Source organism: Letharia columbiana (assembly GCF_014066305.1).
Source record: "Letharia columbiana isolate WasteWater2 chromosome Unknown Sc0000040_s0, whole genome shotgun sequence".
Classification (NCBI taxonomy): domain Eukaryota; kingdom Fungi; phylum Ascomycota; class Lecanoromycetes; order Lecanorales; family Parmeliaceae; genus Letharia; species Letharia columbiana.
This window is the reverse complement of record NW_023501084.1, coordinates 411,925-426,851: the sequence shown is the minus strand read 5'-3', so window position 1 is coordinate 426,851 and position 14,927 is coordinate 411,925. Positions and strand designations below refer to the sequence as shown.

The 14,927-nt window shown below is 49.1% G+C and overlaps 7 protein-coding genes across 7 annotated transcripts; 4 read left to right on the top strand and 3 right to left on the bottom strand.

Annotated features, from left to right (window-relative positions):
* Positions 1-207: 207 nt before the first annotated feature.
* Positions 208-1,119, bottom strand: HO173_009523 (uncharacterized protein; the record flags this gene model as incomplete). Its single annotated transcript, XM_037311413.1, has 1 exon — positions 208-1,119. One exon carries the CDS (start codon positions 1,117-1,119, stop codon positions 208-210), a length of 912 nt encoding a protein of 303 aa, XP_037161847.1.
* A 563-nt stretch (positions 1,120-1,682) lies between these two features.
* On the top strand, positions 1,683-2,126 carry HO173_009522 (uncharacterized protein; the record flags this gene model as incomplete). Its single annotated transcript, XM_037311412.1, has 1 exon — positions 1,683-2,126. The coding sequence occupies one exon, from the start codon at positions 1,683-1,685 to the stop codon at positions 2,124-2,126; it is 444 nt and encodes a 147-aa protein (XP_037161846.1).
* A 39-nt stretch (positions 2,127-2,165) lies between these two features.
* On the top strand, positions 2,166-2,921 carry HO173_009521 (uncharacterized protein; the record flags this gene model as incomplete). Its single annotated transcript, XM_037311411.1, has 2 exons — positions 2,166-2,177; positions 2,277-2,921. The coding sequence occupies 2 exons, from the start codon at positions 2,166-2,168 to the stop codon at positions 2,919-2,921; spliced, it is 657 nt and encodes a 218-aa protein (XP_037161845.1).
* Positions 2,922-3,769: 848 nt separating this feature from the next.
* HO173_009520 (uncharacterized protein) lies at positions 3,770-5,375 on the bottom strand (the record flags this gene model as incomplete). Its single annotated transcript, XM_037311410.1, has 2 exons — positions 3,770-4,032; positions 4,490-5,375. The coding sequence occupies 2 exons, from the start codon at positions 5,373-5,375 to the stop codon at positions 3,770-3,772; spliced, it is 1,149 nt and encodes a 382-aa protein (XP_037161844.1).
* Positions 5,376-7,744: 2,369 nt separating this feature from the next.
* On the top strand, positions 7,745-9,201 carry HO173_009519 (uncharacterized protein; the record flags this gene model as incomplete). The annotated part of the gene is made up of 5 exons (XM_037311409.1): positions 7,745-7,909; positions 7,960-7,996; positions 8,059-8,129; positions 8,187-8,566; positions 8,652-9,201. 5 exons carry the CDS (start codon positions 7,745-7,747, stop codon positions 9,199-9,201), a joined length of 1,203 nt encoding a protein of 400 aa, XP_037161843.1.
* Positions 9,202-9,879: 678 nt separating this feature from the next.
* HO173_009518 (uncharacterized protein) lies at positions 9,880-10,966 on the top strand (the record flags this gene model as incomplete). The annotated part of the gene is made up of 2 exons (XM_037311408.1): positions 9,880-10,045; positions 10,122-10,966. 2 exons carry the CDS (start codon positions 9,880-9,882, stop codon positions 10,964-10,966), a joined length of 1,011 nt encoding a protein of 336 aa, XP_037161842.1.
* Positions 10,967-11,501: 535 nt separating this feature from the next.
* Positions 11,502-12,407, bottom strand: HO173_009517 (uncharacterized protein; the record flags this gene model as incomplete). The annotated part of the gene is made up of 2 exons (XM_037311407.1): positions 11,502-12,151; positions 12,359-12,407. 2 exons carry the CDS (start codon positions 12,405-12,407, stop codon positions 11,502-11,504), a joined length of 699 nt encoding a protein of 232 aa, XP_037161841.1.
* Positions 12,408-14,927: the final 2,520 nt, after the last annotated feature.

Below are 14,927 nucleotides of genomic sequence, written 5' to 3'. Positions count from 1 at the left end.
CTCCTGCTCCGTCTCCGGACCTTGCTGGACGTGTTCATTGTGTTCAACTCGTGTTTGGTAGTCTGCTTGATCGTTAGGCCGTAGGGCCAGATCACTTGGATCGTTGACCAAAGTGTCTGCATGCATAAGGTCTACACCCCGAGTCGTCTTCCTCCATTAACTCGTCTACCACGTGCAACATAGCAGAACCCCTTCAGTTGCTCGCTCTCAAAATCTTGCAGCTGCAGACGAATGTGTTCGCATTGAGCTTCGATGTTCTTGAACATCCCTCAAGAGATCCTCGCCATCGTCTGTCTCCACTCCGCTGTCTATCCAGTCCGCGTGGACTCGCAGCTCTTCGACTCCGGGTTGATTGCCCATGATATCCAAGATGCCACCACCACCCGCGACGCTTGCCTTGTCCCCTTCTTTTGTCTGCCTAAGCCCATCACGATTCTTCCTTTTCCTCTCTTTCTTCTTGGGTCGGTCGATGGCAGTGGCTGCCGGTGTAGCATCCCGCCCCTTTACGTGAGATAAGTGTGCTTGCCCAGCTCCTTCGCGTGTATCATCCCGCCCCTTTTCGCAAGATTGGTCTACTTGCCCAGCTCCTTCGCGTGTATCATCCCCATTGATCAGCGCCACTGGCCGTACTGCTTCGCTTTGCCGACTACAGGAGTCTCGGGTTACGAGTGTTGGCTCGAGTTCTGGGCTGGGCTCCGTAACATTGTTCGCTCCACGCTCGTCCCTTCCAGTCGTCGTCTTGGGATGGGCTTGACTACCCCCAGCGTAGAGCTTTGTAACGAACTCTTGGAAAGACTTGCGGATGTCGTGATATTGCCGTAGAGGTATCCTATCTCTCGCTCGCTCGGCAGCTTCGACAGTGATGTGCTTGAGTATGAGAGCTCCAATGAGGGTTCTGTCCGCTTCAGAATCTTCGTAGGGGTACTCCGGGTCCGACAAGGCTTTGAGAATTCCTGTAAAAATATCTGTCTGCAACGATGTGGGGAGTCTGTGATGCTTGGATACGCTGAGCTTCACACATGCGTCCAGAGCATCGAAGTCGGCTTCGAGACTGGCTGCGTGATCAAAGGCATCTTGAGAAGGGTGTGGGTGGATATGGGGCCAATTGAGTTGAAGCATTGCGTACAGAGTCTCGGGAGAGATGTCACAAGCCTTGCGGCTCAGATTGAATGGTTGTCCAGGACTTTTATGTCATTGAGCAGAGTACCGTACCTATTGAGAATATTGACATTTTACTCGACGCGTTCTCTCGGGGTTTTCTAATGTGTGAACTCCGAGGTTTAAACCCGAGCGCGCGGAAATCCTCCGCATCTATTTATGCCCGATAGGGTAAGCTCGTACGTTGGGATAGCGTCTGAAGACTGAGGCAAGCCGAAGTTCAGTTCCAAGCTTCTATATCAGGAAGTTATGGCCGGGAGAAAAGGAGAAAAGACGGACCAACCGAGGTTCGAATATTTGAAGGGCAAATATTCAATCAGCAAAGTACATATATATCCAAGTCTACCTCAGCATTCATTCCACATTCTCTGCTCCTCAATCTCCCAAATCCTTCACACTTCCCCTCCTCTCCCATCTCTCACCCAGGTCACCCACGAGGAATACCCTCCGACACCCTTCTCTCCATCGCATACCCAATTGAACAAACCCAGTAAAGCTCGCTTGCACGCACTGTGACTACAACAATGGCGACCACGCAAACTGTCGTCCTGGCCGAACGCCCGAAAGCCGACGTCCAACCTGGGAAGACATTCCAAATGCAACCCCAGAAGAAACTCAACAAAGACGACCTCAAGGAAGGTCAAGCCTTGGTCGAGATCATCTATCTGTCTCTTGACCCTGCCATGCGAGGCTGGCTCAACGATACCCGCTCCTACGTGCCCCCCGTCCCCATTGGCGGCGTCATGCGCGGCGCGGTTATTGCGAGAGTTGTTGCGTCCAAATCCAGCAAATATGAAGTTGGATGTCATGTTTATGCTGCCTGTGGGTGGAGAGAGCAGGCGGTGGTGGAGGACAAGGATGGGGATGTGCAGAGGTTGGATGTGCCCAAGGGTGGGAGGTTGACTGATGCTTTGGGTGTCCTAGGTATGTTATTCTATGCTATCATCACAGCATGTGATATTATGTGAAACAGAGAAAAGGAGCTCAAATTTCGGAACATCATAGGAATGACAGGCTTAGTGAGTATATTTCCGAGTCATCCTCCTCCGATGCGTATCATTCTGCCTGTCCCACACCTGTGTCTTGCAGAATCGATACTGACCCTGAATTGTAATTAGACAGCCTACTTCGGTCTCATCGATGTCGGTAAAGTCAAAAGCGGCGATTTCGTCGTCGTCTCCGGCGCTGCGGGCGCAACAGGAAGCGTGGTCTGCCAGATCGCCAAGCTCAAAGGCGCGACCGTGCTGGGTCTGGCTGGTAGTGATGATAAAGTCGAGTGGTTGAGGGACTTGGGCTGTGATGATGCCCTCAACTACAAGGACGCGGATTTCGCCACCAAATTTCGAACCAGCACCAAAGGTTTCATCGATGTCTTCTTCGACAACGTCGGCGGTGATATTCTTGACTTGGCGCTCTCGAGAGCAAAGCCCCATTCCAGATTCGTGATCTGTGGCGCCATCAGTCAGTACAATAGCACTGAGCCGAAGGGGCCGAAGAATTATCTGATGATCATATCCATGCGGATTCGCATGGAGGGTTTTATTGTATTTGATTACAAGGATCAGTATCCAGCTGCGCGACAAGAGCTCTCCAACTGGCTCGCTGAAGGCAAGATTCAAAGGAAGGAAACGATTGTGAAGGGAGGGTTGGGAGTGGCTGAGAGGGCATTATTGGGGTTATATGAGGGGACGAATACGGGGAAATTGCTTGTCGAGGTTCAAAGTGAGGCGGGGGGAGCAAGTTGTGAGGAGCGCAGGTGGTGAGGAACGAGGGATTACCTCGGAAGCCACGGAAAGGAGGTAAACGTGGGATGCATATCATGATAGGTTGTTTATTTCCGCCAACTTTGAGGCAGGCTTGTACTCCAAATCAAATAGCGCTTTCTGCCGACGATGGAAACGATGACGATGTTACCTTTTTCAATGGCGTTGGGCTGTGCTAGGGATTATTGATTAAACGCTACTTCCCCAGATGCTTCAAAAACACAAAACTTATTTGCGGAGTAGCTACTGAACTGAGGAAATGCGGAAGAATCGGAGACACCAGAACCGTCGACTCTGGAAGCCATGTCAAAGATACGACAACATCTATAAGGGAATTACGCACCCGAAGAACGTTCCTCCCAAAACTTGCTTATGTCGTAAACTCTAGACTCTTATTCAATCTATCCGCATTCGATCTATGGAATATCGTAGGCTTTGAGCCCGTTGCCTTATGCACAAGCTCTGATGTCTGTCTAATGAAGAAGCATGCAATTACTAGAAAACTGGGACACGATGGGGTACCACAATGCCGAAGATGCCTGGAGACAATAATGGTATGAAGTGAAAAAAAATCAGTCAGTAGGTTATGCAGACGCAAAGGTGAGCCACGTCTGATGCATCGCGAGCCAGTGTGCCTGGTAGTTGGCGGCAGTGACGAGAGTAGCTGAATCAAGTAGGCAAGGTGTCTAGGGTTCAAGTCTAGAGCATGAGAATCGCTGATTTGGCATTAAGAGTCGACAGAGTTTGATTCGACAAGCTCTAGCTGTCCATGTAGGGTGCGTCCGAAAGGGTGGGAAGGCTTCCACGTGAAGACCAGATGGCCATGAACCTCGACGGAGCGAATAAGGCTACCAAGGTCTGTGGACGATGTATGGCGAAGGCTGTCGGTAGGGGCCCAACGAATCTTCACGATGCCGTGGTTCTTCTTGCTTGAGAACTTCCTGTTTTATGCGTTTATTGTCTCCACCAGACTCAGCCTCGGGTGATCCATCCTCGGCCACACGCTTTAGTCTGGCTGAAGTACTGAACGGGAAGCCAGTGTCTCTTGCCAATCGGCCGGCTCTGAAGTCATCGATTTGCTGAGGCAGAGTCCCAGGAGTAGGATAATAGTCTAGGGTACCATCAAATGATTTTCTGGCTGGTCGGGCTCCATTTTGATTGCGATCTTAGTCTCAGCGACGGGCTCGGCGGCTGGAGGCAAGAGGGTAGTTGGGAAGCCGGGATTTTTCTTTGCATGCCTCCAGACCAGACGTCCTCGACCACCAGAGGTGTGACGCTCACCGCGGAGAACGCACTATATCTTGGTACATGTACATTGTTCCGTCAGATGCTGCGCAGCGCAAATCCCACATTGAGGCTCGGCAGAGCATGATTCCGAAAGGTGGCCGTAGCCTTGACAAGTTAGGCATCTCTGAAGACCGAATTGACCTCGATCCGCAATATTGCAGGCGTGACGTTTTCCCTGCCAGGACAAACTGTCTGCAAAAGCCTTATTGGCTTTCTCTGGAGGCAAAAACTCTACCATAAGGGCGGTGGTCCCTTTTCCTTCTTATTTCGCAACTTCTTACCACACCAAGCTATGTCATTGATGCTGCTGCTGCGGACGCTGCTATCAGAGTCGTCAAGGAAGTTGGTCTCAGCTAGCGCCCTGATGATAATAGACTTCTCTATCCGGTTCCTAAACATCATACAGTCGATCCTAATATTGTGCATTCTGATGTTATAGGTTTGTTTTGGCAAGGGACCCAGACTTCTCCCAACCTCTTCATGCCATGCTGTTGACTGGATGAGTCGGTCGAGGTCTTCGCGGTGCTCTGCGTCGGCAACAACTTTGACATCGCCACGGTCTAACAAACTTGCGGTAGATAGTCGCACTGAGCCTTTGAACCAGTCGTTGGAGAAGTAAGCTTCAAGCAAAACCGAGATAGCCTCTCCCAAGTATCGGGAGTCCCTACCTCCTATTATATTCACGCTCGCCTGGTGTACAATATTGAGGATGATGTTGGCTGAGTATGATTTGATCTCTACAATATTGGTACCATTGCCAACAGCAATGAGACGATTATCTGCTGCGGTATCAGGCATTTGAGCCATGCGCTTGGCGTGAAGCTCTTGATAGGATTTGCGTGGTCCGTAGAACTGGGTCAGCAGGACTGTATCTGGCGCTCCGGCAGCTGTTTGAGTCCTGATGTTGCCAAGAATAATATTAGTAAAGGTGTCCCTGTCCATCTCTGAAAATTTAGAGCAGTGCCCATTCGACCCAGCTTCGGCAATGCCATTTGTGACGCCCTTTGCACTCTGAGCTCGGAGATTTGCGGGAAGGTTAATGACTCTGGACACGCTGGCTTTCACAGTGTTGTGAACATTGTCAAAGTCGGCCTTCAGACTCGCTGAGTGATCGGAGACGGTTCTGGGGCGATGCCGGCCGGTATCAGGCCATTGACTGTCATTCATCACGGGCAAAGGCGATGAGCGAGTGCCCAGTGTGTTGCATATGTGGTGGCTAATGTGTGGACTTCAAAGGGAAGTCGCCTTCAGGAACACATGTTTACGGGAGCGCGATATATTGCTAGCGCTGTATGAAACGCGTTCTCCTCCCTTACTTAACCTTTCTAATCGTCATTGTAAACAAGAAAATCATACAGAACCGAACAGCATCTCTGCGGGCACATCGTCTATCATCATTCATTTTTTTCTGCTTGCCAATGAAGCACCTCGCTCTGCGGTACCCAGTCAGCCCTACACCCTCAAGACCCTTGATCATGCTTTGCCACTCGATGGTCCACTTCATACCTTGGTGGTCTCTGAACATAACCTCATAGCCTGGAAAAGTCGATCTCAGGAGAGGTATAGACATGCTTGTCCTAAGGAAAGGATGTGTTGCGTCACTCCACTACTTGTTTTCATTCAACATATCTTTCACCACGTACATCGAGCCCGGTTTGCGCTGCTCCATCAAGAAGCTCCGCAAAATTAAGCATTGAAACGAGCCCGCGGTGGAGAATAGACCAAGCTTCTGTGAAAACCTGATGATCTATTCACAAGACCGCTGGAAGACTTCGATGGATCTTTCCATTTCCACTTATCTGCATCGGCGTCATCATAACATTCTCGTTCTTTAGTAGATTCGCTCAACCTGATACCCATCCAAACCTTTTCTATCCTCTGCGGCCGGCCCAGCTGTGGCAGAAAGAGCCTGTTAGCAAAACAGAAGGAGCTTGCTATTACGCGGGCGGAAATAGAGGAGAGGAGTATCCTTGGGATTATGTCGATATATGGTCGGGAGAAAGACAAATGCTTTTCAACTTCAAGGTGGCCCATGCAATTTCAGTCGATAAGTGGGCTTTCTGAACTCCCGTCGACTGCAACAATTTGCTGCGTCAACCCTTTCGTTTGAAAACTTACCAACAAAGACAAAGTCGCCGGCGATTGCAGCGGATATTCAAAACGCAGACGGGTGCGATATCAAATCCTGGCTTGAAGGGGGAGAAAGTGGGCACACTCAATTCCGCGCTTGCCATTTGATTCCAACGAATATTGGGTGTGCGACCATCATTGACTCCGGTTGTGGCACTCTTCCGAGTGCGAAACTTGTGCCGTTAGCGCAATGATTCAAGAACCAATCGTCGAGGGTTTTGGGTTACACTGTAATTCCTGGCTTAGATGAATGTGCCGGCGAAGACGATCTTTGCTCCATTGCCCCGAAAGGATCTCAAGAATCAGTTCACACAGCAGAGGCTGCTTAGAAACAAGGAGCTCTGGTCAGTACTTTCGAAGCGCGCCTAATAAAGGGACCCAAGCAGTTTCAGTCGAAGAAGACACAGCCACACACACTTGGAGGATCCTACCAAGGTACCTAATTCCTCACGCGGCACAACGGCAAGATGCGTACCTTTCTATGATCAGAGCTGGGATGGCCAAAGTGATAGGTAATTATACAACGCCAAGGCAAGACTAACTGAGGGTGTACGGCTAACATGCGTCTAATGCAAGTCAGGCAGCGGATAGAGTATAGTACCTATGCAGTATGCACACGCCGCTCGCTACGCTTATCTTTTGTTGGTTCTTCCCGAGTCTCGCCGCACCACTCCGCCCCTATTTCCCACCAGCCCTTCTCATCTACCCGTTTCTTCACTTCAAGTCCTTTGTTAAAAATTGCTTGCGCTGTAACGAGAGATCTTCGTTTGGACAGCCACAATTCATGTATCCTCGGCGACTGTGCTCCCGGGCACGGTCCGGGCTTCCCCTCTCATAGTTACCGTGTATCGTATTTGTGCCTTTCTCCTAAGTCCGGTTGACGTGCTTATGAGGCAAAGCACGTTTCAATGCTCAGCTCTCACGTTACGTGTCTACATGCATGACGTTGACACCAGCATGAAACGGCAGAAGACGTGCTCGCCGCAGGAGACGTTCTTTTTTGTCCTCTATTTTATGATTATTAAGTATCTCTTCCTTTCCCCGTTTCGGAAATGTTTGCGCTGTGCGGCGAGGGTGGGTGGGAGATATTTTGAAACCACCTATTGTGCTCTTGGAAGTCTGGGAAACAAGCAGAGCGTCGAGAAAAGGGGGAGGGGGGGGTACTTAGTAATAAGATCTTTCATGGCAACTTGAATTCTTTTTCCTGCTGTTTCTATCCATCCTCCGTTTCCTGAAAACGTCTCGAGCCTTTCATTTGACGCTTTCTAAACACTCGATCCCCATTTGTTTAATCTACTTACCTTACCTTAACTTCCTCAACCTCCATACTTGATTCGTCACGACAGTATCGCCGGCTTTTCTGTTCATTACAACAAACATTGGAAGTATCTGCGAAGATCCCAAAAATGTCGGACAACCAAAGCCTCGGCGCTGCATACTACGTCAAACATATCACCGTCCTTTCAGTATTCTCCGGTCTCGCAGCCGTTGCAGTTGTTTTACGATTTTGGGCGAGAAGAATCCAGAAGATGTCGCTGGAGTTGAATGATTATCTCATTGTGCCTGGCCTGGTATGAGCTAGGCTTCCGGATATTAGCATTCGCCCATCTAATTGCATTAGGTCTGTGCTTTAGGGGAGACCGCCGTGAACATATATGGTAAGCCCCTTCCAGAAGCGATACGAAATAAATCTCGCCAGCGTTTGACTAAGAATTTCCAGGGTGTTGCTTTGGCACGGCCAAAGAGATGAGTCAAGAGGATATAATGAAAGCAATCATCTTTTCACAAAAGGTAGGACCTTTCCTCTTGCCTTCAACACCACATTCATGCTGACACGTACATCACCAGAGCCAATTCATGTGCCCAATTATCTGGGTCGCCTCCGTCACGTTCATCCGCGCCTCAATCGTCTTCCTCTATATCCGCATCTTCCCAACCCGCTTTTTCCGCATAGTCTGCTACCTTGTCCTCGCAGTCAATCTTTGCTTCTTCGTCGGTACTATCCTTGCAGATTGCCTTATCTGCCAACCTATATCCTATCGATGGGATCGCACGGTTGGAGGTACAGGATCTTGCGGAGATCAGAAGTCTCTAGACCTCTTCATTGGGATTTTCAATCTTTTTCTCGATGTTACGGCCGTGGTGCTGCCGATGCCGGTCCTTTGGGGTTTGAAAATGGCTGTAGGGAAAAAAATGATGTTGAGTGGCATGTTTGGCATGGGTACTGCGTATGTTTTTCCCATTCGCCAGCCAGTATCCTCTACTACCGACATGAAGCGCTTCGGGACTGTGCTGATTAGCATGATGCTACAGCATCTGCGCCATTACTCTCTACCGAATCTACGACACAAGTACTATTGCAGTCTCCAACGCACAAGAAGCCTACGCTGTCATCGCCATGCTCACCTCCCTCGAAGCCCTCCTCGGCGTCATCAACGCCTGCCTCCCCGTACTCAAACCCATCTTCAACAAGATGCGCGGCACTGCACCCAAAAGAGGCGACCGCTCCGGCGTCAGCGAAATCCTCAAATCGGGCACGATACCTATCTTCATACGCGTGAGCCAGATGTGGACTCTCACATCTCGGAGGGGAAAAACTTCGTCGAGTGATGCGACTTTGACAGAGACTTCCGGGTGGTATGGGGAGAAGGGGAACGGCAAATCTGGTCCGGAGGGTGGAAAGGGGGCAAGTGTGACGACGAAAGAAATTAGTCCACCGATAACGCAGAAGGCGGATAGGGTGCTGGGGATTACGACGCAAGCGATCCATGTAAGGAGAGATGTGGATGTGGAGAGTGTGGCGAGTCGGGATGAGAGGGGCCTAGTTTGTGAAGGGTGGGAAGGGAGGCAGGAAAGGTGGTAAGGGGTATTCGCACTTTGGACTTGGTTTTCCAGAAGTGTTGCTTGGGGTACGCTAATGGGAATATGATATTCGCTAATGTTGATATACGAAGGGATTAATACGTCCATACTGCCATACTTTTCGAACTTAAGCCAGCCAAATACGCTTCGAGCTGCTGATGGGCAGATAAGAACGAAAGGTATAAAGGGCCCAACCGTGACACAACCGTCTCCTTCTCCTGGTGCGGCCAATGCGCTGCCTTCGTCCCCAGATAACAGATCCGCTTCAAAGATGTCACAACATCTAGCCCACGGTAACCAGCAAAGGCAGGCACCAGTCTTGTTTGTTCTTTGACTTTTGCACATAACGGTCAAAGAACAATGCGGCGATGACTTTCCACGTATTGTACATATGCTCTCCACTCCTTCTACTGCTCGATAAAGCTGCTCAGAGCCGTTCTCATGATTACCACTCTTGGCTGTCTCTTTGGACAAGTCGACAACTGGACGCACCCCTTTTATGCGTACATGCGTCTGTTTCGCTAACCCTAATTGGGTAGGTCCTATTGGTGACGCTAGCGCTCTCGCGCTCTAGCGCTTACAGATTCTTGGTATACTGAGTCGTCTCCTTGTATCTCCTGATTCAATCCTCGATATATTTCCAACATTCTGTCTTTAAATGCAGTCACGATTATAAAACATGGAAACAATCACTTACTCCCGTGTCGGCTCTCTCGACATAAAACTCGATCTCTATATACCACCAGAACCGAAGCAAGGACTCGTACCAGCTCTTGTGCACTTCCATGGTGGCGGCATGATCGCAGGGTGCCGCAAGACCCTCTTCTTCCAGCACTGGCTCAAAGGCATGGCTCACAATCTCCATCTGCGGAAAGGAAGAAGTGAATGAATGAGTGAACACCACACTGACACCAACCCCAGATGCAATGCTAGAGCACGGCATCCTCTTCATCAGCGCAGACCATCGCCTCCTGTACCCCTCTACCGCTTTCGACATCATCGCCGATGTTAAGAGCCTCTTCGCCTTCCTCGCTTCCCCCAGCTTCTCCGAGACGCATCTCCCATCAGGAGTCACCCTCGACGCCAGCCGCATAGCCGTCTCGGGCGAGTCGGGCGGAGGCTATGCGACCCGCGCTGCTGGAATCGTTGCCGAACCAAAGCCGAAAGCATTACTCCTGCAGTATGCCCAGGGCGGCCAACTCTTGGATGACCACTGGCTCGCCGTCAAAGACCGCGATGTACCAGACCCCGAAGGAGGAATCGTCACCAAGGAGTCTGTTGCACATCTTCTCAACGACACACAGGAGCCTATCTCCGATGACCCGATGCCATTCCTCGGTGATGACGCACCGAACGGTGACAGTGGGAGGACAAAGCTCTTGCTCTGGTGGTGGCGCACCGGTGGATTCGTCGACGTCGTACTGGGCGTCAACGGGATGTCCAAATTCCTGAGAGGTCTAACCTTGGCTCAGCGGGAAGGTTTCCTCCCCGAAGCCCTGCGCAAGGTGATCTTGCAGACCCAGCTCACGGAGAAGTTCCCGCCGACTTTCTTGCTCCACGGCAAAGACGACAAGCTCGTGCTACCGGCCGAGTCTCAGCTCACGTACGACCGGTTGATGGAGTTGGGCGTGGAGGTTGAGCTGCACATGCTCGAGGGCGCTGGTCATACGTTGATCGATGAGAAGAATCCACCGAACCTTGCGGCTGGGGCTAAAGACGCACAGCAAAAGGCGGTGGGGTTCTTGGTGCACAAGTTGAAGGGATAGCGTCTTATGTATGTAGACCGGATGTCGTCTTTCACGAATTTCAAGCAAGGGGCGTCTGGTTTCCGACGGTCAACATACAATCAAGTCTTATAAACTGCACTTACACGATACCCCTGAAATGACCTTCACTGAAGCGTATGCGGAGACATACCTTGCGTCTTTCGTGTCCTAGACCGCACTTACAGACAGTGAGCGTCAAGTGGTCCAGGAGGGGAAGACGACGCTGGAGTTGGGATGTTAGCCACCTTCGAGTCAGAACGAGGGTAACGACGGACCTTTTGATATATTCTGGCGTTTCGAGTAAGTCCTGCAAAAGCCTCCTCACTTTGGTCGGCACGCGATCGTCTTTCTTTGGAGTGACCAGAGTTGATGGGCCTGAGGATTCATCCTCGAGAAGGTTCTTGCCCTCCCCATTCCGTGCATCTTGTTTCCGAGAACGCCGGGGAAGATGATTACATACCTTGACAATCTTGCTCGCTGTTTTGTCCTGATCCTTGAAACACAAGGAACACCGGAGCTCCAATGACTCGCCTATTCAGGGCTCGTCTTCGTGTTCGGCACCAGTCTCACTTGATAAAGCAGAGGACAAGTCTTGACAGCAGCTGGAGTTGGAGCATTTGGCCAGTCCAACTTCATCAAGTTGGTCGAAGTGCGCTTGGGCCTGCTGTATGCTCCATGCTGGTGGTCTTTCTTCAGATCTCTGCGTCCCTATCGGGGTCTTCATTCCATGATTGCATATCAGACGAAGTTCATTGACCCACTTCAATGCGTTGAAAAAGGTGACGCCGTGAATGTCCTGGCCGGCAGTTTGGAGGTTGTTCAAAGTCATAGCTTTGACTCTTTGATAATCTTCCCACTCTTGCTCGTGGAATTCTAGATCGACAAGGTTATCTCTTCGAGGAGGTAAATCGATGGTGTTCTTGGGGCGTCGCAGGGAAAGACGGTTCACAAGGGTTTTCAATTTTGCAACTGAATCTGGATCGGACCTTGCTTTCCAATTTTGGGCGACCTGGCTGTTGAACACCTTCCGGTTGTCGAACGGGGAGCATTGGAGGAACTTGAACAAGCTGACAAGATCCGTGAGGCGATTTTGAATGGGTGTACCGCTTACAGCCCATCGTCTCTCTGCTTGAAGGGCACAAATCGGGTTTGCAAAGAATTTGGTCGGTTCACGGATAATGTGGGCTACCATGTCAGCGTGACGTGTACAACTTTCGTTCCTTTACACGCCTTCGTCTCACTATCTCCAATTTGCCCTTCTAAAAAGGTACTCGCAGCTGCTGTCTCGCAAAAGGACGCCATTTCAGTCCGCCGGCTTCCACGATGTCCCGCATGCTTTCAAGACTTGCGAGATGGTGAATGCACGAGATGTCCAAAGGCTCGGCAGCGTACATATTCTGACTGCGTTGAGGGCTAGTTCATGCCTGGGGTATTTTGACATTATGAGAGCAAATTTTGCAGTAAGAGGTGTAAAAGTCGCCGGAATGCCATAGTAAGTCGTCTTCTAACGTATTCTGAGCGGGTCCGGCGACCTAGAGAGTCAAGCTTCATGGCTGCAGAATTTTGCTCATTAATTAATACCACCAAAACGAAGTCATCTTTTTTGAAAAAGAATATCTCCACATCAGCAGCGATCAGCGGTAGGGTACCTCGTCGAGTTCCGCCACTTACCCAGACAGTCTTAGCAAGAATTCACACAAAGGCGGCCCAGTCGCCTCCTGTCAGATGGGTGTAGCAGCTAAGAGAAGACCCTCAGAGTTTCACCTTTTTCCATGTTTTTTTAGCGGGAAGTGAAACGAATCACGGGCTCGAGCCCATGTAGCCATACTGGTTCATAGCTGTCTAGGGTCGCAAAGCCAGCGTGCTTGGGAACGGAACTGAAAGTATTCGCTGTTCTACACGCTACTTCAGCCTGCAGAGCCAGTTAAGTCTATACTCATTTCCTTACGGATCATAATCCCCACATTCGTTGCAATCGTGGACCTGGAGCAGTCGTCGAGATGGAATGCTGAAATCGCATCAATAAAGTATCCAACACAAACAAGCGCGCGACTTGGCTTAGGTATTGCAAGTCCGGTGAGGTTAATTTCGGTCAGGTGGAACTCGAGCCTTAATAATATCTACCCTAGGTTTTAAAAGTGCCTACTGGCGGTACTTTCCGGCCTTCTGTGAGAGAGTAGAGGGATTCTGCAGCCCCTGCGCACACTGTTGTTAGAGGTATCTAGTTCGTATTAGGTTCGATTCCTAATGGCGCTGGTACAATGGTGTTGCGATGCTTCTTATTTACTGGCAGCGCCATTAGCCTTAGATTTTTGAAGTTCTTAACCGGGAACAGCCGTTGGTTTGAATTCCCCCGGTGCTTTCATGCCCGGAAAATGTTCGTTGGTTGCTTACCGTCCGGGGCGGACGCCTGTTGGTTGTGGTCGTGTTGTTGGGGGTATTTAGTTTGTGTTAGGTTCGATTCTTAATGACGCTGGTGAAATGGTGTTGGGTGCTTCTTGTTTTCTCACACACACATATTCTAAAGCCTGGATTCCGAGGACAGTCGCGGTCAGTATGTAGTACACGAATTAAGATTGAAGATATCTATTTTGATACGGAATATTAATCTCGGCAAGAGGTTTACTGCGAGACTGAGGGTTTGTTCAGAGGCTGAACAAATCCCTTGATTTTCTCGATTTTCCCTCAACATTCAGGGTCTTTAATCTTAGTCTGTTCTTGATACGAGTGAGAGCTCGTATACGAATAATATAAAGTTCGAACTCCTTCACGAATCAGGGTCTTTTCTATTCCATGGATAAAGCGTCTTATTTATATAGACTCCAAAATCAATCATCATGATTTTCTATGACATTTGACGCACTATAATAGAAATTGTCTGAAACAGATTCTAATAAAATGCACTGCAATAGGGGCTATCAAAGTTACTTCTACTTATAATAAGTAGAAATGCAATAAGCTACTAGTTCTTTGATAGCACCTCATCTATTTCGACTTATAAGTAATGACTATTTCTTCTTCTTCTTAAATAGTCTTATAGTAATGATATCGTATTAACTACATTCGATATAGGGCCTTAACAAACATAAACGGCCGGAGAACGCCTCTCAACAGTGGCCCATAGCCACATAAAACACCTCCCAAAGCCATTACAACGACAATACCTCAGCGCAATCATTATAACTTCCACCTCCACTTCAACGAAGACCTCTCGTAGAATAGCTCCCTCCAAGAAGACCCTCTTAAAGCTTTCTAAGCACAAGAAGGTCTCTGTAGCTAGATAATCTAATAACGATAGAAAACTCATTAATCTTCTTATTATAGGATTTAAGAATAATCAATTCCTTAGACGTGCTATTTAGCTTACTCTAGACGATCCCACCACTAGCGTCAAGAAAGCTACGGCGTACCGTGACCTTATTAATAATCTTTTCAGCGAACTTCCGCCTTATAATAAGTACTTCGCGTATAAGGGGACGCTTATTTACTATGGTAAGGCTGTTAAAAATCAATTAACGATATTAGAAAAGGCATATTATAGGGCGAAAGAGATCATGGGAGTCATCGATGGTGGGCTTGATACTGAGGAAGAGATTTATACTAGTATATTAATAATAGATAGTTAAAACGAGGCGAAGAAGGAATACCCTAAATTCTATCGACTCAAGCATCTACTAGGCGAATGTATAAATATCAATAATCACACCGTCAACAATAGCAGCCAAAGCATCGATCTTCTAAGCGTTCTTCTCGGTAGCAGTAGGCGTACTACTCGAAGCGGATCCGATAATGAAGCCGATAGTAATAGGCGTATTATTTAAAGCGGATCCGACGACGAAGCGGCTATAGATCTAGAAGCCGCTATAGAAGAGGACGAGGATATAGAGGATAATGATGATGTAATAAAAATAATAGAAAATAGAGTCCCAAAGATCGCTATTATAAAGGCCTCTCCCCGTAA